The sequence below is a fragment of the Phlebotomus papatasi genome, chromosome 3 (genome assembly GCF_024763615.1).
Source record: "Phlebotomus papatasi isolate M1 chromosome 3, Ppap_2.1, whole genome shotgun sequence".
Taxonomy (NCBI): Eukaryota; Metazoa; Arthropoda; class Insecta; order Diptera; family Psychodidae; genus Phlebotomus; species Phlebotomus papatasi.
The window spans coordinates 84,366,259-84,386,403 of record NC_077224.1 but is presented as its reverse complement, the minus strand read 5'-3'; the positions used below and the strand labels follow the sequence as shown (position 1 = coordinate 84,386,403).

The window sequence follows — 20,145 nt, the reverse complement described above, 5'->3', positions numbered from 1 at the left end:
ACTCTAATTGCCTCATTTTTGCACCCAACTAGAAAGTAAAGCCATTTGCCATGGTACAAGACTCAATTTGTTTCTTGATTAACCACTTAAAATGCAAGGGTTTTAATTGAGACAATTTCCTTCTAATATTCAGCAAAAGAAAATTCAGTGCTAGAAAAGGAAAGCATTTGGGAATACTTTACAAGAAGCTTTTGAAAAATGTTTTAGAAGTGACATCCATCTCTATTTTTCTTTTTCCAAGGAAACTGAAGCTGTACGAGGAGCAAGAGTTAACGATGCAGGTTTTCTCAGAGCCCGAAATTATGAGCACGAACAATTCATCAAGTCAACAAGATGGATTGCCGCTGACGCTCAATCGCAGGGATTCTTATGAGACTTCCCAGGGCGGAGGAGACAATACTTACGCCACAATCCAACCCAGGAACATCAGTTCTCAAGTCGGAGACACTTTGGCGGATTACGCCACCCTCAGGAATCCCAGTGGGGTTCCATCGGTAAGTTCAATTCATTTATTTGCCAGTCTTTGACAAAGATTAAACGTCAATGAGCGGCTATGTCAGTACAGAAAATCTTTTTCAAAAAATAAATAAATAAATAAAATTAAATTAAATTAAAAGGGAGATATTAGAGTAAAGATGTGTACACCACTTCCAGACACTTCCACAATTTGTATGGAAGAGCCCTTTGCACTTCCAGTATTTCGAAAGACTCCCAAAAATGTTGCAATACTTCCAGCACTTCTTGCACTTCCATGCACTTCTCATACTTAGAAATCAATATTAACTAATCTGATGAAAAATTTATTTTTACGTATATATTTTTTTAATATTTTGCTTACATTCTGAATTTTTTGCGGCAGATATACTTGCATACTAACGATATTTTAATATTATTTGTGTTTTACGACCAACAGATTTTTTTTCTACGGATTTTCTAAGGTTTCTAAGAGATCAGTGAAGCTACTTTTCTTACTACTACTGAAGCTACTTACTTACTCCGTTTTTACTCAAGCCGGAACTCTCTGTATTATGTTACAGGAGTGGCAAAGCATCCTAGAAGGCTTTGCAAAGTGCACGAATTTTCTGACTTACCGTCAAGGGGGAGATATTTGGGTGAAAATGTGTACACCACTTTCAGGCACTTCCACGATTTGTATAGAAGAGTCCTTCACACTTCCAAAATTTCACAATACTCTCGAAAATGTGGCAATACTTCTAGCACATTTTTAAAGTTCCCCTTATTCCTTGAAGTAAAATAATGTGGCACCCATGTAACGAGCTTTGAAACACATTCAAGCTTTTCTAAATAGCGTAATACGATATAGTTATTGTTTTTCAACATTTTACCAATTTCTTCAATTGTTATTAGACCTTTCCAAAATTAGTCTAATATAAAATATTACAAACGCATCTTTTCGTTCTTCATTTGGTAAAACTTGGGGAATCAGTGGCGCAATAGGCAAGACCGTTGACTCTTGGGCGGATCGATTCCCTGGCTCGATTCACTGTTGTGAGTTCGAGTCCCGCCCGGTGCAAAGATCTGAATGTTTAGAAAAAGACATTTTCACTATGATATAACATAATAAAAATGCACCGCCTCGCCCAACAACTCCGGGAGCATGGAAGAAGCATTCACCATACTACGGGAAGGCGCTCCTGGGCGGTCTACAATGGACTTTGCAGATTCTTCCAACACGGGATATAACGCATTGAAAAAATGATTACCTTGTATAAATATCTCGATACGATTAATAATTTGGTAAAACTCATTAAAAGCATAAATCGACTTTTTTTAAGAATACTTTTGCCATTGAAGAGATGTAATACACTAAAACTCTTCCAGTATATGCAAAAAGGTGAACAAAAGTTGTGGAGGTGACCTTAACGACATTCGCGAAAAAGTCCTACGAATTTATGCAATCACCCTTATACATGCATATTTACGATAAATTACAAAAAAAAAATATATCAAATTTATTCAAAGTCAACTGCAATAGCTGTGTTATTGTTTGCGAGCCATTACATGAACTTGAAATTCCCTTAAAAATTAAGGAAAATTATTATTTAACTGAGTATTTTCTCGGAAAAATTACAACATAATTCAGCTATAATAAATTTGAGTGTATTTGCTCCATTTATTGTCATAATCGAACTTAAAAATTTCAACAAACCTTTTCAGTTTGCTGCCCGAATTAAAAATCTTTAAAAGTAACGTAGTCTAAAAAATACGTAATTAGACAAAAAAAAACTTTAAATTTGAGCACTCCCACTTCCAAATATTTCCAAGCACTTCATTTTTTTAAGCTGTACACCACTTCCGACCCTAATATCTCCCCCTTGCTTCATTTGATAATCATTATCCAACTTGAAAAATGTCAACAAACTTTTTTCAAATTCAACTGGTGCTCGAATTATAAATTAATCCGGATCTTGAACTCTTTCGCGTCATTAGGGTCATATATGACCCGGGGAAAAACAATTTTTTTTTTTGACTATTTACATTAATTGAAATCTATCGGTTTGTGCACGACATCATAATAGAAGGATGGAAGATTCTTGGCTAATTTTCTCAAGACTCCAGATATTTAGGAAAAGAAAATATTTGAGATCAAAAATCACTAATTTCGAACTTTGTGAAATGACTTTTCTTTTTCAAAATTTTTTATATTAATGCCTTAACTGTAAGACGAAATCACTTACACGGGTTTGTTCCCGACAATCAATGGGAACAAAAAGATTCCCCATATGAGTAACAATTTCGTTCCAAAAATTACCTCGTCCATGAACATCGAAAATTTTTGGAGCAAATATGTTACAGATGTAGGAATAATATTGTTATAAAAAATATGTACCAATTTGTTCCTGACAATAACGGGAACAAAACAGCCGAATGCAACAAATTCTGTTCCAAATTTCAGGAACAAATTTGTATAAAACGAAATCAACTCAAATTTGTAGACATTCCACTGTATCAAAACGGTTCCAAAAGAAAACTAACAAAATTATAACTTCATTTCATAATAAAACTATAAAGAAAACTTTTTGGAACAAACAAATATCTTCTCTAGATACAAATTGATTCCAAAAAAATTTGTTACAAGAAAAACTTGTTCCAATATTTTGGTCAGTGTCCAAAAGTTTTTACCGTGTATCCTACATAAAGTAGGAAAATTTTTTTCCTCATCACTGGACTCACTCATTTTTCTAATAATGTAACAAAATTACAAATGACAAAATAAAACAACTAGCAACCTGCGCGACTTTTTTGAATTTAGCAAATTTCTCGCAAAAATGTGTCCTGGCTATGAAAAATTTCAAGTGGTTCTCGCAATTTTAATGCTCAATTTGCTGAGTTGAATTTAAAATTAAATTGTGAAAAATCCTAGTGTGATAGCACCGTTAGATGCTATTACTCAAAGGCAGGGGAAAATGCTCATGCTTTGCACTGTCCCAAGCTTCATAATAACTAAATTTTTCCTATGTTTTTCAATAAATTGCGACTCATCGCACCCACAATTTAAGAACTAGAGAAAGTGGCTACTTTTTAAAATATATTGCGGAGTCACATTTATTCAGCAACATAGGAAAAATTTAATCATAATGAAGCTTGGAACCATGCAAAGCATGAGCACTTTCCCCTACTTTCGCATTATTTATCGTTTAACGGTTCACAAGAGATTTAAACCGAGTTATAAATCACTCAAAACTTTTCACAAAGTATATATCTAATACGGGCTTCAGACCTAAGGCTTAGCTATCTGGCTTAACTCCTCTAATTCCTTATCAGGCACGATTTTTTAGGAAATTGTTGTTTTGAATTGAATATTAAGGGCAAATGATCAAATAGATTTTAAAAAATCAATAAAATTGCTTGTTATTTAGATTTTTGAGACCTTCGGGAACTGGGCTAAACCTCCAGTCTGAAGCTGGCATAAGGAGTAATATAATTAATTTTTGGATAAAAATTATTTATCGTTTATGAATCAGTTCATTACAGTTTAAAAAGAGAAACTTTCTAGAAATAGAGAAAGTTGGATATTTTTATAGGGACTTAACGATCTTCTTCAGACGATCGGGACGATCGTTATCTTGAAGTTCGTCCAGAATTACTCTTGAGTAATTCTTAGAATTGAACACCTTTTTTGGAAAATAATGACGAATAAATAAACAGATCAAATTCGCAGTCTGATTTTCGGAGTGTCCGATATTCAGCACTGTCCGATTTTTAGCTCATTACTCTATGTTTTGTTAATTTTATTTCTGATATTAAAATTTTCTTTCTCTTTCAGATGTACGAATTTACGGGGTCAACATTCCAAGTTCCTCAGCGGGATCGTTCGGATTTCGTCACAGAACTAATTTGACACTAAAAAGGCCACTCTCCTGGAGCGAGCGACAGAGTCAGCAGATAAAATAAATTTTAGTCTCTATTCTTCTAATTTTCCTCCCAAGTTGCTGGAATTTTTATATCAACGACAATAAATTAAGAGAAAGAAAATTCATTTATTTATTTAAAAAAAAAAAAAACAAAACCGTTGAGAAAAATTGGTGAGAATGCGCGTGAATGGTATTGTACGCAAAAGAAATGTCCCTTTAAATGACTGATAGTAGGTAGAATTATTTTTATAAAAACAAAAAAACACAAATTATAAGAAAAAGTAAATTAAAATTGAAATAATCGCACTAAACATGAGATGTTTTCGATAAATATTAGTAACAATGTAAAATAGTATTTGAATGACATCACATTTTTTGACTATAATTATTATTGTGGAAAGAAAAAAATCTATGCTATTGTTGCCAGAAAAAAAAAGTAAATTAAATGTTGAAGAATTGGACAAAAGAGAATTTAAAAAAAAACTCGCCGAAGAGAAGAAAAAAGAAAATACTCTGCGTGTAATTGTATTTAATAAATCTTTTTTTATTACCTTTATTTCATGTCTTATCCAATTTAACTTCCACTATCTTTTTTTTTAATTTTTTTTTGTGAATAAAATCTTTATTTTTTCTATCATTAAAATGTTCTCTCACATTTTCTTCTTCTCTAAAAAAAACAATTAGTAAGATTTTTGCTATAAAAGTGTTGGAAGTTGATTGTGCAACAAATAAATTAAGATATTACAAATATTTCTGGACTATTTTATTTTATTATTATTATATTTAATTCCCTTCCTGCTTGAGGATTTTCTCCTTTTGCCGGAACAGGGAAAAACCAAGATGCAACAGTTCAATCTCTAAATCGAGAAAAAAGGGGTATAAAAGCAATTTTCTGGGAATTTTTGAGAAGAAACCAAAAGGGAAACAAAGGAACCACTAGCTAAATCTGCAATTCTGGGAATTTGAGGAATGGATGAGGATTTATGAGGGCAATCCGAGAGTTTTCCGGACAATTTTTGTGGCAATATTGTTGAACTCCTCGCGATTCTCCCTCCACATAATAGCTGCATCGACATTGGCGCCAGATTCATCATTTGGCTCTATTCCCCCAACAAAAAAGAGCCCAATTAACCTTCTCAATTCACCAGAAATCAACAAAAAATGCCCTCCCGGAAAAGACTCACCGGCCAACATTGAAACAACGCTCAGGAGTATTTTCTCCACACTCTGCACAGGACTCCATCGTTCTGCCGACAATTCATAGCCCATCGGATCATCCCCAGGAGCATGCAAGATCGAAATACAGACCCTTCCATCCGCAAAAACTACCAAAAAAAACCCCACAAATAAACTTCCGGAAACCCCAAATGTTTCACTCATGTTTCTCCCATATTTCACACTTACTATTCGGATGAAACATCTCGCAGGTAAACTTCATTTTTGGCGGACTCAGTGGATAGTCCGGCGGGAAAATGAGCTTAGCAGGAAAAACTCCACCCTCAAAGCATGTTCCCTCCGGCCCCCTGCCAAAACACCCCCAGAATCCCATTAAAAACAACTCAAACCAAAATCTTACTCCAAAAATCTCTAAATTTCCTTACGTTATCAGCGCCTCCCACTCAAAGAAGTTATCCTCACTTATTGGGCCAGCTACTATGCCCTCCGGAGGATTGAGGGTGAGCTCTGGAAGTACCCGGAAGTGTTCAGAAGAAATCCAAATTCAATTCCATCCAAGTATGCGCAGCAAATAGTGAAAGAAACATCAGCAATTTAGTAAGATATTGTGATATTTCCGCAAGTAACTTACGTTTATACTCTGCCATGAGACGTCTGAGGGCTGATCCAGCCATTCTGGTGGAGGAATGTGGACGATGAAATGGGTAAAAACTAGAAATTTCTCTTCAGTTCGCACTCTTCCATGAAGATTTCACGTAATTTTTGACAACACGACTCACAGCATTTTAGCAGAGACACATACTGTCAGTTTTTTTCTCAAAATAACCCAGTGGACAACTCACAACTTACTTAGATAATTTACTTCTACGCAATTAATATCGAAATTATTACCGGTACAGAATTTTTTTGTTAAACTCTAATCCTTCAATCACGTTGTAAAAATAGTCCAGCAGAGCAATAAATATATTTTATTTTTTGCTCCTTATGGGCCATTTCCATTGAAAAATTTTTCAAGAAATTTGTTAGAAAATTTTTACCTTTATATAAAAAAAGGTGCTTTTATGAGAAAAAGTTCAATTTGGTTGAACTTTTTTACATAAAAACTTTAAAATAAAAATTAAGAACGGTTTTCAAGCTGTTGATCTGAGGAACAGGGCCATCCATTGAGTTTTCTTCTTGTATGTATGTTAATTACTTGTCAACTTGGCGAATTTCCATTAACCCTTTAACGACGAGACAGTTTTTGCTGACCGAAAATCAGCAATAAAAATGAAACCGATAAACAGAACTTGTAAAACGTCTTACATGTAAACTTCGAAAAGCAAACAGAGTCTTATTTGGTGTATTTTTTGTCTCTATGAACGATACGGACAAAAATAGCCCAAGAATTTAATTAATTTTTCTGACGATACCAATGACTGATAATTTTCACTCTAACGAAAAATTTTATGTTTGAGTATTGTAGTTTCCTTTTCCAAAACGGGTTTGCTTAAAAAAAACTGGAAGAATAAAAAATATTTAAAATTAATTTTCAATATGAGAATTTCAAAATTCGTCATTTTTGAGCTTAAATATTTATGATATAGCAAATAGGTGGAGACTTTCAAAAAATATCCTAGATTCCTTCAACCTTCTACTTTGCAATTACATATAAATACAAGAAAAAAATAACATTAGGTAGTCAGAAAAAATTATTTTCTTTATGGGACACCGGTGTTTTATTCGTCCTTAAAGGGTTAAAAAAAAACTGTTTTCATTTCACCGTGAATGTGTTTTTAAATAAAATTAAGGTAAATCCAAGTAAATTACCCCTCATTATCTGTTTCCCTGCTTCAATTTCCGTACTAAACGATTAAAGATATCCTTTTACAGTGATTTCATGAAGGTTTCGGTTGTTTCAGTTGCTTTTTTGAATTTTTACCCAGAAGCTAAATCAAAACAGACAAATGTCAACGAGATGATCGTATTCAAAACTGGACCTTTTCGCGAGCTTTCATGTGAATTGGGAGGGAAGTATAAAAATTTGAAAATTTACTCAATGGAAATGTTCCATTATGGCCTCTACATGCTATGAGAAATTTGTTTAAGAATGCCTTTTTAAAGAAAATTTCCCCAATCCTTGTAGGCAGAAACGTCAGATTTTAAAAAAGGCAATTTTTGACGAAAATTGCTTCTAGTGTATAGACACCATTACACGCAAAATTGCGCAAGAAGCAAACGTACGTAAAAATTGATATCGCATCGATTTTTATAATATTTTTGCGATTTTGGTGTGCGTTGGGTTTCTCGAATTTCGCGATACACAGACTGGGTTTTCTCGGGTTTCGATAAGCGTTGCTCGGACAATTGACGAGGGTCTCTCAATATGAGTTACCCCTTGGAAATCAAAATTGATCGCTGAGATGTTGTCGAAACATTTCAGAATTTGTACAAGTATTTAAAATTACGTTTGACATCTACATTCTACAATTCATGAATTTTAAATGAAAATAAAAGTTTCTTAATGGAAAAATTATGGAATAAGGCATGTTGCGGCGCAGTCTTAATTTTTGGCGCAATAACAGAGGTTGGCGTGCGAATCAATGAGAATGGAGCGGGAGCCAGTGGCGCTCATTTCATGCAAGTAGAGTACTAGCTAATGCGGGTCTTTCAAACCTCCTAAAGGTCCCCCTAATTCTGTTGTGCAATCGAGTTCCCAAAAATCGTACTATTACCTTTTCCTTCTATTCAGTCTCAAATAATTCATTTGGCACAAGAAAATTCCAGTGAATCGAAAAAATAAAGCAACGATTTTTATTCTTTCTGTCCCATTTGTAAATTATTTGGAAAATGTAGATAATAGTTGAATTCTTTATTTAATTAAATTTTCACTGCCTTCACAGTTACATAACTACCGTTACATATACCGATACATTACAAATCAGTATTCCTTACAATTTGTAATATTCAAACGATAAAATTGTGAATTTCCAGCTGGGTTAGCTTGGACACACACCTAATAGTTAAACTGTCAATTTTTTTAAGCGTCATTGGTGTAAAATATTTGATTTCCCAAAATTTTTACTTCAAATTTACTTCAAACTAAAAATGAACAAGTTCAGCACGTATGAGTTGTCGGAATTGATTGAAATCTTCAGAACTCGACCAATCCTGTGGAACAGATTCAACAGAACCAGCCGGACAATGCCGGAAAGGACGAGAATCATCGAAGCTGTGGCCAAGCATTTTGGGAAAATGCCTGGAGACATAGAAAAATGCTGGTCAGCAGTTCGAGAGAAGTACAAACGCGAGAGAGCGAGCTACGAAGCGGATGTCCCAAGGAAATATCGCAAGGAGAAATGGGAACTTATGGATAAACTGACATTCCTCGAGGAAGTTTATGGACCAGCTCCTCCAGAACCAAGTTCCAGGAAATTTCAAGTTGGCACAATTGGTAAATTATTTAAATATTTCTTTAATTTTTGTTTTTAATAATTTATTTTTTTGATTTTTTTTAGTGGAAATCCTACCAGCATCTTCTGGGAACAACGTTACAGTTCGGAGGATAGCCCCAAAGCCCGTTGCTGGAGTACCTGGTGAGCTAGTGGGCGTAGGGCAGCTGAAATTGGCCAATTTGGCAGATTTGCAGGGAACAGCTTCCAAACCAGAGTCACCTAAACCTGTCAAAGCTCCAGAACAAGAAGAGACCAAAACTCCTGAGGATTCTCAGACACCAAAAAGAGCCAGATCTCAGAGTCCTGTCCTCCTCTCTCCCAATCATGTCTTCGAATCAGACAAATCTGACGCAGCCGAATCCGTAAGATCCGACTCACCGGCACCTTCAGTGGCCTCCTCAACGCTCTTCCCAATCTCCAACAGCAAATCAGACAACATGGAATTCAAAATCAGTCGAAAATCCCGACTTATTAGGAAGATGGAGGACGAAAGGAGGGAATTACTAGGAGTATTGAAGGTTCTGACCAAGGAAAAGACGCCAGCTGAAGTATTTGGGGAGTATTTGACCAAGAAACTGACATCCTGGAGCACAGATAAGCAAAAGAAGGCCATCAAGATGTTCAATAATGTGATCTCGGAATTAGATGATGATGAGGATTAATTGAAACATTCAATTTACAATAAAATACTGCATAATTAAGAATTTATAAATTTTTAATCAATAGTCCTTAAAAATTAAATTTTTGAATAAAAAATTTGATGACAAATTTTTAATTCAAATATTTGCCCTGCGCGCTCTTTTTATTCTTGTACTAAAACAAACCCTATAAATAATCTACCACGGAAATTTTATGGAAATATCCTTGGACATATTCGACATGTTTTCCATTAGAAAATAAACAATGTTTCTGCCAATTTTGTATCTGAATTTCGAATTAAATATTTATGGCGCTGATACGTCTTTTCAATTTAGTGATAAAATCGAAATTTTAATTTTAATTTTAAAGAAAGAGATAAATATATCTGATTTCATTTTGAAAGAGTAAGACGCAAAATTTCAATCGATTTAATTTTACTAAATTGAAAACGTGTACTAAGCTGTAGATCTAGACCATTAAACTTTAAATCCGACTTAAAAACTGAATTAGAATCTTCTTTGAAATACCTATGATTCTGAGAAAAAAAACTAAAAATTTGGGTTTAATATTTAATTGTGAATAATAAAGATTTGCAATTCAGAAGTTAAATACAAATGATATTTAATTTTTTCAAGTGTTATTATATTAATATTTTGAAGATCTTCACAGTTAGCTTCAAGAAGCAGAAAAGTTTTTTTTTAATCGTAGCATTTCTATTAATATTCTGATTTTTGGGGCTTTGGCTTAATGGCTCTCAATGCTTTTAATATTATTCAAATCATTTTTTTAAGAGCAGAAACCTTTAAATAAAAATTTAACGGTTTAAAACTGAAATATTTTTAGAAAGAGTGAAAGACAAAGGAATTCAGAAAAGCACAAAACAATTGAAGAGTACAGACTAAATAAGTTTTTTCTCCTCATTGTTCAAATTACAAATTAACTTCGAAAATGTTGTGAGTTTACTGGAAGCAGGAAGCTGTTGCAACCTGAGAAAAAGCATTTCGACGGTTCCATTCCATACTATTCTATCTCAGAATGACTACTTTTCAGGAGAGCCATTTGAAGTTGGCAATTTCCTATGCTGCCCGTGTAATTTTTTTCAAAAAAAATCAATATCTCGTTACCCGAACACCGAATGACCACCAAATTTTCACCAGTTGTAGATCTCGATCCCAGGAAAAACATATCTCTCGGAGTAATATAATTCTAAGTCGATTTAGAATAATATGGAATGGAGCCATCGATTTCAATTGTTTTGCTCTAAAAGACAGACTCAATCTTCAATCGGTTTCTACCATGTTTATGCCTTCGAAAGAATTTTATCTCAAGATTACTTATTTATTACAAGTAAATAAATAAATAAAAAAGTAACACAGAACCAAACAAAAAATTCTTTTACTTATTCATTTAAATTCTTTAATAAAAGGCAAAAAAAACGGCTAATGCTTTCTATGCATAAGGGAAGAGCACCAGCGATCGGCAGTGTTCCTCGGATCGTCAGGTTAATACCGTATCGTTGCTCCAAATAAAATGAATATTTAAAAATTATTAACTATTTTTTACCATTTAACTCTCATAGAAATACACTGCATTAACTCAGATTTAATTTATAAAACTAATTTTCAGTAAGACACCTGATTAAATTCATGACGATCCGAGGTACAGAGTGCAAGTTTGTAGTTACATCTGTTTTTTTATTACTTTATTTTAAATATTTAAAAATGAAATGCACAGATATAGTTAAATGGATAACTAATAGACTAATTAGCAAAAACAAGAATACCAAAAAGTGTTTTGGGCCTTATATTTTTTAACTAAATATGGAGCATGTCTCTTAACATTCCGATCAGTGGTGCTCTTCCCTTATCAAGTTTCTGAAACGCAAAACTACATCGTATTATTACAATATTTCCGTGAAAAAAATTTGCATGGAGTCTGAAGTAGAACCATTTTTCTCAGGTGTTTCCTAAATATTATCGTATTGTACTAACTTTCACAATCACAACAAATTTCATTTATTTCACAATAAATTGATATATTCACTAAAGTGATTTATTTTAATTTAGAGAAAGTGCATTTCACATGAATTCAATTACGTTTTTGAAAATATTCAAATTTGAGGAACTGTACTGTACAAAGTTTTTCGTGCACACCCTTTAATATTTTCAATTTGTATTTGTGTGAGTGATTTGAAAATTTATTTGAAAACTTATGAAATTGTTTTAATTTTAAATTCGCAAAATACTACAGTAGACTCTCGCTAATTCGGCTCCTTTAACATCGGGCTACTTTTTAATTTTCACAGCAGTTAAATTTGAAAAAAGTTTATTAATGGTTTTAAAGTCCGATTATAATTATCGAGTGAAGTAAATATGCTCAAATTTGTCATGGTTTGTCGCACTTGTGATGTGATTTTGCATTATTAAAGGGCTTTCATGAAATTTATAATTAATATGAGCATCTAAACTTATAAGAGTATGCCGAGTATTTACCTGCATTTACGTTGCGTTTCAAACAATTTGATGCCCGAATTTGTCTCAAATGCGGATGACATTTCCGTCCCAAATGCCCGAATTTGAGAGAGTTTACTGTATAATGTTCAAAAACACCAAAATTAGACTGTAATTGTAAAGAGCCATACATTTTCCGTATGAATTTCACGGAAATTCCGATAAAATTTCTTCATAGAGAAAGACAAGGATAATTATTTATTCTGCTGAACGTAACATTTTTTTTTCAATAAAAATTTAATAAATTTCTTCAAAATATCCAATAACTCTTTCGCGTCATTAGGGTCATATATGACCCGGGGAAAAAACAATTTTTTTTTGACTATTTATATTAATTGAAATCTATCGGTTTGTGCACGTCATCATAATAGAAGGATGTAAGATTCTTGGCTAATTTTCTCAAGACTCCAGATATTCAGGAAAAGAAAATTTTGAGATAAAAAATCACGAATTTCGAACATTGTGAAATGACTTTTATTTTTCAAATTTTTTTATATTAATTTATTTTTATCAGCAAAAAGTTCTTTAGAAACACAAAATAGAATATCCAAAGATTGTATATTGCATATTTTGATATAATAAACTACTCACAATTTTCCAGAAAAGCGTGTAGAATTTTCCGCGTCATATATGACCCTATTGTCCCCAAGGGTAACAGTGTTTTCGTCCCAAACCTGCAGCGAAATGTAGTGGGGACATTGTTTTTCTTTGTGAAATACAGGTGGGACATCTTGCTCCTGGACATTTCATCTTATATCTGATGAATTATAACATATTTTGCAATATTCTAGAGTATTCTGCAAGCGTCTCATATTGTGCAATTGTATTATGTGTGAATAAATATGTGGATAAGTTTATTTTTGCCAAATACCACTCAAAATATTGTGACAGTTACTGTTCAAGGGATTACCAGGAAGATTCCTTGAACACCAGGAGTACAGTGTTCATCAAGACAATCCAGTTTGCCATGGTTTTGGCCAAATTAGTAACTTCAAGCAAAAAAACTCTTAAAAAGCCCGTGATATAGATTTTGAAAATGGTGTTGTGTACACTTCCCTTGAGGACAATAGGGTCATATATGACCCGGGGTTTTTCCGAGTTTTCAAGCAATGGAAAATTTTTTCCCCTCTGAACTATTATATTTGATCATAAAGCATTAGGAAAAACTCAATTTTACATGAATTCATCTGCTGAATAAAAGTGAGACGCGAAAGAGATAAAGGCTCATGAAAATTTTGCGATTAAATTTACAGGCATTGTGGAAATATCTCTGGAAATCCAGTGGAATTTCTCCTTAGTTTGGCTACTGGGATTGAAAAATTTTATGACAAAATCTTTATAGGGTGTTTTTAGTACAAAACTCATACGTCACAGTGTTTGGCATCGTGTTTAGGATTTATCAATTTTCCACGATTTTTCGTGGAAATACTTTATTTTACGTGTTGAAACACCCTGGTTAAGGTGCAAAGATGTTTATTCTATACGAGACACCTGCAGGATATGCTATCTTCAAGGTAATTACCTGTAAATCCTCGGGCAGATTCTTTTCTGCCGGATTGAGGTTATGTTTGTCGGGGAAGCACGTGCAAAAGTTTACTTTTTGGCGAAGATACACCGGATAATTGAGTGAATTTTTGTGTTTATTTCCAGCTCCTGGACGAGAAGAAGCTGAAAGAAGTGGACAATCTCTATCTGGAATTCCAGACTCCGGAAAAAGCGAATAGTTTGTAAGTACTGATTTTTTTATTGTTTACCTTCCCGGCAATCGTTCCATTCGTGATTCCGTCCAAGAAAGTCATGGATTTTTAGTATTGCCGAAGATTGAAGGGTAGAGTCTTCACCTGGGATAGGAAGAAGTCTCTTTGAGGGGGCTTTTTGTTACTTGTCCCGGTTTTACTATGTACCGACAATTGTTTTTTTTTTTCGCGGGGAAAAAAGGGATTATTTGAATTGAGAGAAATACCTCAATTTCAGGGTGAAATTGAAGCATTTCCAGAAGTTTACAGACACAACAGAAGCCCTAGCAGCTGCTACGGCTACAGTTGAGGGCAAAGTATCGAAGCCATTGAAGAAGACTTTGAAGAAATTAGTTAACGAAGATGTCCAGAATAAACTTCTGGTGGCCGATGCTAAACTGGGCAATGCCATTAAAGACAAATTGGCACTGCAATGTGTGTCAAATTCGGCTGTCCAGGAGCTCCTCCGGTGCATCCGGACACAGTCTGAGGCATTGCTCTCGGGATTGCCTAAGAAAGAAATGACCGCAATGGCTTTGGGTTTGGCCCATTCCCTTTCTCGGTACAAACTCAAATTTTCCCCTGACAAAATTGACACAATGATCGTTCAGGCTCAGTGTTTGCTTGAGGATCTGGACAAGGAGCTCAATAATTACATGATGAGGGCGAGGGAATGGTATGGATGGCATTTTCCGGAATTGGGGAAAATTGTCACGGACAATATTGCCTTTGTCAAGACAGTTAAACTCGTGGGAATGCGCGAGAATATGATCAATACAGATCTCTCTGACATCCTTCCGGAGGATGTGGAGGAGAAAGTGAAGGAAGCTGCAGAGATAAGTATGGGAACGGAGATTTCCGAGGAGGATATCCTCAATATCCAGCAACTCTGTGACGAAATTATCGCCATCAACGACTACAGAACGCATCTGTTTGATTATCTCAAAACCCGAATGATTGCCATTGCTCCTAACCTCACAATTCTCGTTGGAGAGTCCATTGGTGCCAGGTTGATCTCCCATGCGGGATCCCTGGTCAATCTGGCCAAGCATCCGGCGTCAACAGTTCAGATTCTGGGCGCTGAGAAGGCTCTCTTTAGAGCTCTCAAGGCCAAAAAGGACACGCCCAAGTACGGGCTGATCTACCATGCCCAACTCGTTGGGCAGGCCAGTACCAAGAACAAAGGGAAGATCTCCAGGTCGCTGGCTGCAAAAGCTGCCCTTGCAACAAGGGTAAGTGCCTTTTTTTTCCATCATCCCTTTTTCAATTCCTTCAGCAATTCCCAAAAATGATGATAATCCTTCATGGTTTCGTTAAAAAAAATGACTCTGCGAGAGTGATTTTATTTACTGTTCCACTTGGCTGTCTGATTAATTCACCAGGAAGAGGGCTTTTTAAGTGCCAAAAAAATTAATAATTTATTAAAAGAGATGGCAAAGCGTCCCAGCTTTGCGGAATGCTCGAACTCACGAGACAGAGCTTACTGTGAATTAGCTTTTTGCATAATCTTTTGAAATCACTGATCTACTAGAGATTAAATTGATTCATAAATCAATGACAAAAGCATTTGAAAATCAAAAAATCGGTACTTAACCGATTCATTACCGATGAAAACCGATGCACCCGGATTCTAATTTGCAATACTTTTCTAAAAAATCAAATTTTAAGCAAAAAGAAAAATGAGCCTTCCAAAGTAGTTGACCTTTGACCTTCAATAATTCAAAATGGCGAATTTTCCGGTCAAAAGTATGTTTGGGCGAAATGTTCACCTGGACTAGCTCTAAAACATATCCGAAAATCATTGAAAAAGCTTGGGCCAATTTTGAGAAAAATCGAAAAACATTTTTCTTAGGGAATATTACTAAAAAGGGGATGTAAAATTATTCAAAAATCGGTACTTTACCGGTTCATTACCGATGAAGACCGATGCAGACGGGTTCGAAATTACAATATCTTTCCAAAAAATCCAAATTTAACCAAATCGGTTGAAAAACGGATCCTCCAAAGTGATTGAACTTTGACCTTCAATAATTCAAAATGGCGAATTTTCCGGTCATAAGTATGTTTGGTCGAAATGTTCGCCAGGACTAGCTCTAAGACATATCCAAAAATCATTGAAAAAGCTTGGGCCAATTTTTTGCAAAATTGGAAAAACCTCATTTTTGACCTATTTTTGAGGGATAGGGAACGTATGAAAGGGGAGGGGGAAAAATAAAGAGGTTGGGCACGAGATAATGTCATTTGAGGAAAGGTCACCGAAGACCGGAAGTCGATATCTCTTACCGTTTAAGCTCCAGAACAGTGCAAAGTTGAAAAAAAAGTCGATTATATAACTGCTCTCTCTTTGAGTTCGAGCAGTAAAAAAGGTCTCAGCGGAAAAAAACTACCCAAAGTTCCTTTTCTGCCTCAATTTTTTGCAATCCTGTGTTTTTTTTTTAAAGTCCGCGCTAAGCGGAGTTGCTTAGGGCCATAACAACATTAAGGATTAAGGCTGAAGTTAGCCGAAATCCACCCAAAGAAGGTTGGCGTCTTGGCTCAAACGAAAGCCTATGGGCCGACCGACAAATCGTTTGTGCCTTAGCTAGCCCAAATGGCGCTTCAAAACCCGAAACATAGTGTTATTCCTAAAATAGACACAGGAAGCCTAAACACAAGTAGATTTTGATTCTCCAATAGTGTCTTGGATAAAAGATAAAAATGGAACTCTATTTGCACAAAAAGTTGTTGACGTTAGAGAATCAAAATCTACTTGTGTTTAAGCTAATAATTCGTACGTTTGGGGAAACTAGACAAAGAAACTAAACTTTTTTAAAATTATTTCCTTGTTCATTTTCTTTTGATTCACTCTATTTTTCATTTTATTTGTTTATGGCGCTGACACACCTTTTCATTTGAGCGAAATTCAATCAATTGAAATTTTACCTCTTATACTTTCAAGCTGAAATCAGATATAGCTGTCTCTTTCTGTCAAATGAAATTTAAAATTGAAATTTATGGCTCCGACGCACTTTTTAGATCAAGAAAATTTCATGAAGTCAAATTTCGGATCCCTTTCTTTCTCACATGTTTTGCATGCGCCTATCTCATTCTCTCGCGCTCTTCTTCTTCTCTTAAACATCACTCCAAATTCAATTTAGCTCAATCGAATTTGGTATGCGAAAGAACGAGATAGTCATATGCAAAACATGTGAGAAAGAAAAGATCTCGAATTTCGACTTTATGAAATTTTCCTGATCTAAAAGGTGTGTCGGAGCCATTAAGATGAAATTGAAATTTCAATTCCCATTTAATAGAAAGAGACAGGTTATATATGACTTCAATTTCAAAGAGTAAAAGAGGTAAAATATCAATCAATTGAATTTCACTCAATTGACAAGGTGTGCTAACGCCATTAGTAATTACATTAGAATTAATTGTTTTGATTAAAAACATACTTTCTCTATTTAATTCAAGCACGTTTTTATATTTATTTGTTGAAATTATTACTTTATCGCTGATACCAACGATACCCCAAAAATTCTGTCGCTGATCACAGCGACTGAGCCGAAATAAGGTTGCTGTCTTGGCTATCTGTCGCTGATCTCAGCGATGCGCCCGAAAAAAAATATTTCGACTGAAAAAAATATTCTAATACTATCTTCTATACAAAACTACATTCAAATTAATTCCTTTTATTAAAAATATCACTACCTAATTAATTTCTTTCTAATTCAAGTGCGTTTGCGTTTTTATTTCATGAAAAATCATTTTTCCGTCAATCTCAGCGACACATTTTTCATCGCATTTTTCAAAAGTATTTGTTGGTACCCCAATTTCCCATAGTAGGTTTTCTGCGTTTTATAAGGTTTCATTCCAATTCTAACGCAAATTTTCCATTACCGTATTACCTTATCTCATACTCGGTGGCACTAGGTGAAAATAATTTAAGAAAATTGAAGAAATAAAACGAAAATGCGATAAACGGTGAGCAAAAAAACTGTAAAAGAAATTAATCGTACAGTTTCTTTTGCTCACCGTTTATCGCATTTTCGTTTCATTTTTTCAATTCTCTTATATTATTTTCACTTAGTGCCACCGAGTATGAGATAAGGTAAGACGGTAATCGAGAATTTGCGTAAGAAATGAAAAGAAAATGCGTAAATTAAATTAGATAATACGGTGAACATTTTATATTGTCAATGTGATTCTGCCCTAAAACAGCAAAATCGGAGAGATAGCGTAGTCTGAGTGGAAAATGATGTAGGGGAAACTGGGGCACCACCAAACACGGGGTACCACCAAACACTGCGATTTTGTAATTGGATATTCAACTTCAGGGGATAAGACCTATAGGAATTTATAGGTACTATAGGGATCCTTGTCCACTAAAAGAATGGTCGAGATAGTCCAAGTAGTTTAGAAATAAAAATTAGTGTTTGGTGGTACCCCGTGTTTGGTGGTGCCCCAGTTTCCCCTATGGACGAAATGTAGACACAAATCTCCTCTACAATTATGTCGAAGTAATCATCAAAATCGGTTCAGCGACAGTCGATATAATTGAGGTTATGTGATATTGAAATTGGTTTTTCGACTGAAAATTGAAAACTCTTCTTTTTAAAAATAGCGCCCCTAGCGGTGGTTTTATGAACTTACGATGTTAGAAGGGGAAGTAGCATTTCATGAGAGCTTTCCAAAACGCCCTCACTTTTTAAATTCTGACAATTAGAACCGGAGTAATGGCCATTTTAAGAAATTTTTTTTTGGACCCTTATAGTTCAGGTCAGTAGGGTCATGGGACCTTAGGTTTAGTAGTGATAGAAAGCTATAAGGCCCAGCTATAACATACTAAAATTTGAGCCCGATCGATGCCATAGGGGCGGAGCTATTGAGAAAACAAAAAAAATGTGGGATATTCAAAATGGCGGAAGGTTGAGGGGCGGGGGGGGGGGGGTGGGTCTGACATCGATTTTTCAAGGTCAAAGGTTAAAAAGACACTAAATTTCGCTTTTGTCAAGCGAATGGTATCATGTTTTGGCTCATTGGTAATGTCAAACTGAACCAGAACTGGTAAAACTGAACCGGTTCCAATCGGTTTTGAACCGGTAATGAACTGATTAATATCCTATAACTAATTTTTACTAATTAAAACAGTTTTGGAGGATCTTTTGAATGATTTATGAATCGGTTTAAATCGGTTCAGAATCGGGAAAATGGTAAATGATGCGAAAGTGTTTCTGAGCCTTGGACTCTGCCACCCTTTTGATACTAAAAAGCGATTCCTGGTGAATTTCGAGCGTTTCTCGGACAACCCCTAAAAAAAAATGCAAGAAATTTGTGTGAGATAGAAATTTAATCCTCAGGTTGATGCTTTCGGGGAGGATGTCAATATTGAATTGGGGGCAGAGCATAAAGTCAAGTTGGAGTCTCGTCTGAAGTTCCTGGAGCAGGGAAGTCTCCGGAAGTTGTCGGGGACGGGCAAAGCCAAGGCAAAATTCGAAAAGTATCAGGGAAAGAGTGAGATAGTGACGTATGAATCGGCATACGACAATACACTTCCGTCGAGTAGCAAGAAGAGGAAACACTCGGAGAGCGCCGGTGAGACGCCCAAGAAGACGCTCATCGAGGAGATAAAGACGGAAGTGAAGGAGGAAGAGGAAGAAGGTGCAGAAGCACAGAAAGTTCCGAAGAAGAAGAAGAAAAAGAAGAAGGTGACGGAGGAGGAGGAGGAGGAAGCTCCAGCTGCAAAGAAGGTTAAAGTGGAGGAGGAAGCTGAGGAGCCAGCTGCTGAGGAGGTGACGACGGAGAAGAAGAAAAAGAAAAAGAAGAAAAAGGCGCAGGAGGGGGATGAATAGATTGTTTTTGGGAGGGAGAGAGAATAAAGTTGGAAATTATGCAAAATTACCGTCATATTTTAAATGGTAAAACGTTCAGAGGATGAAAAATATAAATTTGGGCCGAAAATGAATCAAGGAGGAACAATAAAGAAAATGAAAATTGTCCGAAGAGGTTTTTTTTTCTTGTTCTTCCACAGCAATCTCTTGCAGATGCAGCTTTTATTCTGGGAATCCGAGGAAATTTTCCATGGGAAATTTGTTGGTATTTTTTTTTGGCTTGTTCAGTGAATTTATCAAATTTGAATTAGTAAAAGGCATTTGTCAAGGAAGATAGAATTAATATTCATAGATTCTATGTTCATTATTGCAACTGCAATAATGGACATAGAATAAAGAGAAAGAAGCTCAAAAATAGGAGCTCATTGAGCTCAGAAGTAGATGCATGAGAAGAGTGAAGAGTT

The 20,145-nt window shown here is 35.1% G+C and overlaps 4 protein-coding genes across 5 annotated transcripts in view; 3 read left to right on the top strand and 1 right to left on the bottom strand.

The window, feature by feature from the left end:
• LOC129806103 (cadherin-87A) overlaps positions 1-5,126 on the top strand; it is a 167,575-nt gene extending 162,449 nt beyond the window's left edge. For both annotated transcript variants that reach the window (XM_055854456.1, XM_055854458.1), the window contains exons 14-15: positions 242-494; positions 4,289-5,126. In XM_055854456.1, coding sequence (XP_055710431.1) covers positions 242-494; positions 4,289-4,363 — 328 coding nt within the window. In that variant the 3' untranslated portion in view covers positions 4,364-5,126. The remainder of the gene's footprint in view (positions 1-241; positions 495-4,288) is intronic.
• On the bottom strand, positions 4,518-6,343 carry LOC129806109 (ubiquitin-conjugating enzyme E2 G2). The gene is made up of 5 exons (XM_055854467.1): positions 6,184-6,343; positions 5,978-6,059; positions 5,781-5,899; positions 5,561-5,701; positions 4,518-5,476 (listed from the first exon to the last, which is right to left on the bottom strand). Exons 1-5 carry the CDS (start codon positions 6,224-6,226, stop codon positions 5,358-5,360), a joined length of 504 nt encoding a protein of 167 aa, XP_055710442.1. The 5' UTR covers positions 6,227-6,343; the 3' UTR covers positions 4,518-5,357.
• Positions 6,344-8,558: 2,215 nt separating this feature from the next.
• Positions 8,559-9,690, top strand: LOC129806108 (uncharacterized). The gene is made up of 2 exons (XM_055854465.1): positions 8,559-8,985; positions 9,050-9,690. The coding sequence occupies exons 1-2, from the start codon at positions 8,640-8,642 to the stop codon at positions 9,646-9,648; spliced, it is 945 nt and encodes a 314-aa protein (XP_055710440.1). The 5' UTR covers positions 8,559-8,639; the 3' UTR covers positions 9,649-9,690.
• Positions 9,691-13,476: 3,786 nt separating this feature from the next.
• LOC129806104 (nucleolar protein 58) lies at positions 13,477-19,849 on the top strand. Its single transcript, XM_055854459.1, has 4 exons — positions 13,477-13,649; positions 13,786-13,862; positions 14,110-15,103; positions 19,211-19,849. Exons 1-4 carry the CDS (start codon positions 13,605-13,607, stop codon positions 19,700-19,702), a joined length of 1,608 nt encoding a protein of 535 aa, XP_055710434.1. The 5' UTR covers positions 13,477-13,604; the 3' UTR covers positions 19,703-19,849.
• The last annotated feature ends 296 nt before the right edge of the window (positions 19,850-20,145 follow it).

Bases quoted from the DNA above. Each gene is read 5' to 3' on its own strand.
- LOC129806109 (XM_055854467.1), bottom strand. From the start codon at position 6,226: ATGGCTGGATCAGCCCTCAGACGTCTCATGGCAGAGTATAAAC. The intron at 5,702-5,780 runs GTAAGTGTGAAA...TTTTTTTGGTAG, and splicing joins CGAGATGTTTCATCCGAATA to TTTTTGCGGATGGAAGGGTC. The intron at 5,477-5,560 runs GTGAGTCTTTTC...TTGGGGGAATAG, and splicing joins CGTTGTTTCAATGTTGGCCG to AGCCAAATGATGAATCTGGC.
- LOC129806108 (XM_055854465.1), top strand. From the start codon at position 8,640: ATGAACAAGTTCAGCACGTATGAGTTGTCGGAATTGATTGAAATCTTC. The intron at 8,986-9,049 runs GTAAATTATTTA...GATTTTTTTTAG, and splicing joins ATTTCAAGTTGGCACAATTG to TGGAAATCCTACCAGCATCT.
- LOC129806104 (XM_055854459.1), top strand. From the start codon at position 13,605: ATGTTTATTCTATACGAGACACCTGCAGGATATGCTATCTTCAAG. The intron at 13,863-14,109 runs GTAAGTACTGAT...CCTCAATTTCAG, and splicing joins CCGGAAAAAGCGAATAGTTT to GGTGAAATTGAAGCATTTCC. The intron at 15,104-19,210 runs GTAAGTGCCTTT...TTTAATCCTCAG, and splicing joins AAGCTGCCCTTGCAACAAGG to GTTGATGCTTTCGGGGAGGA.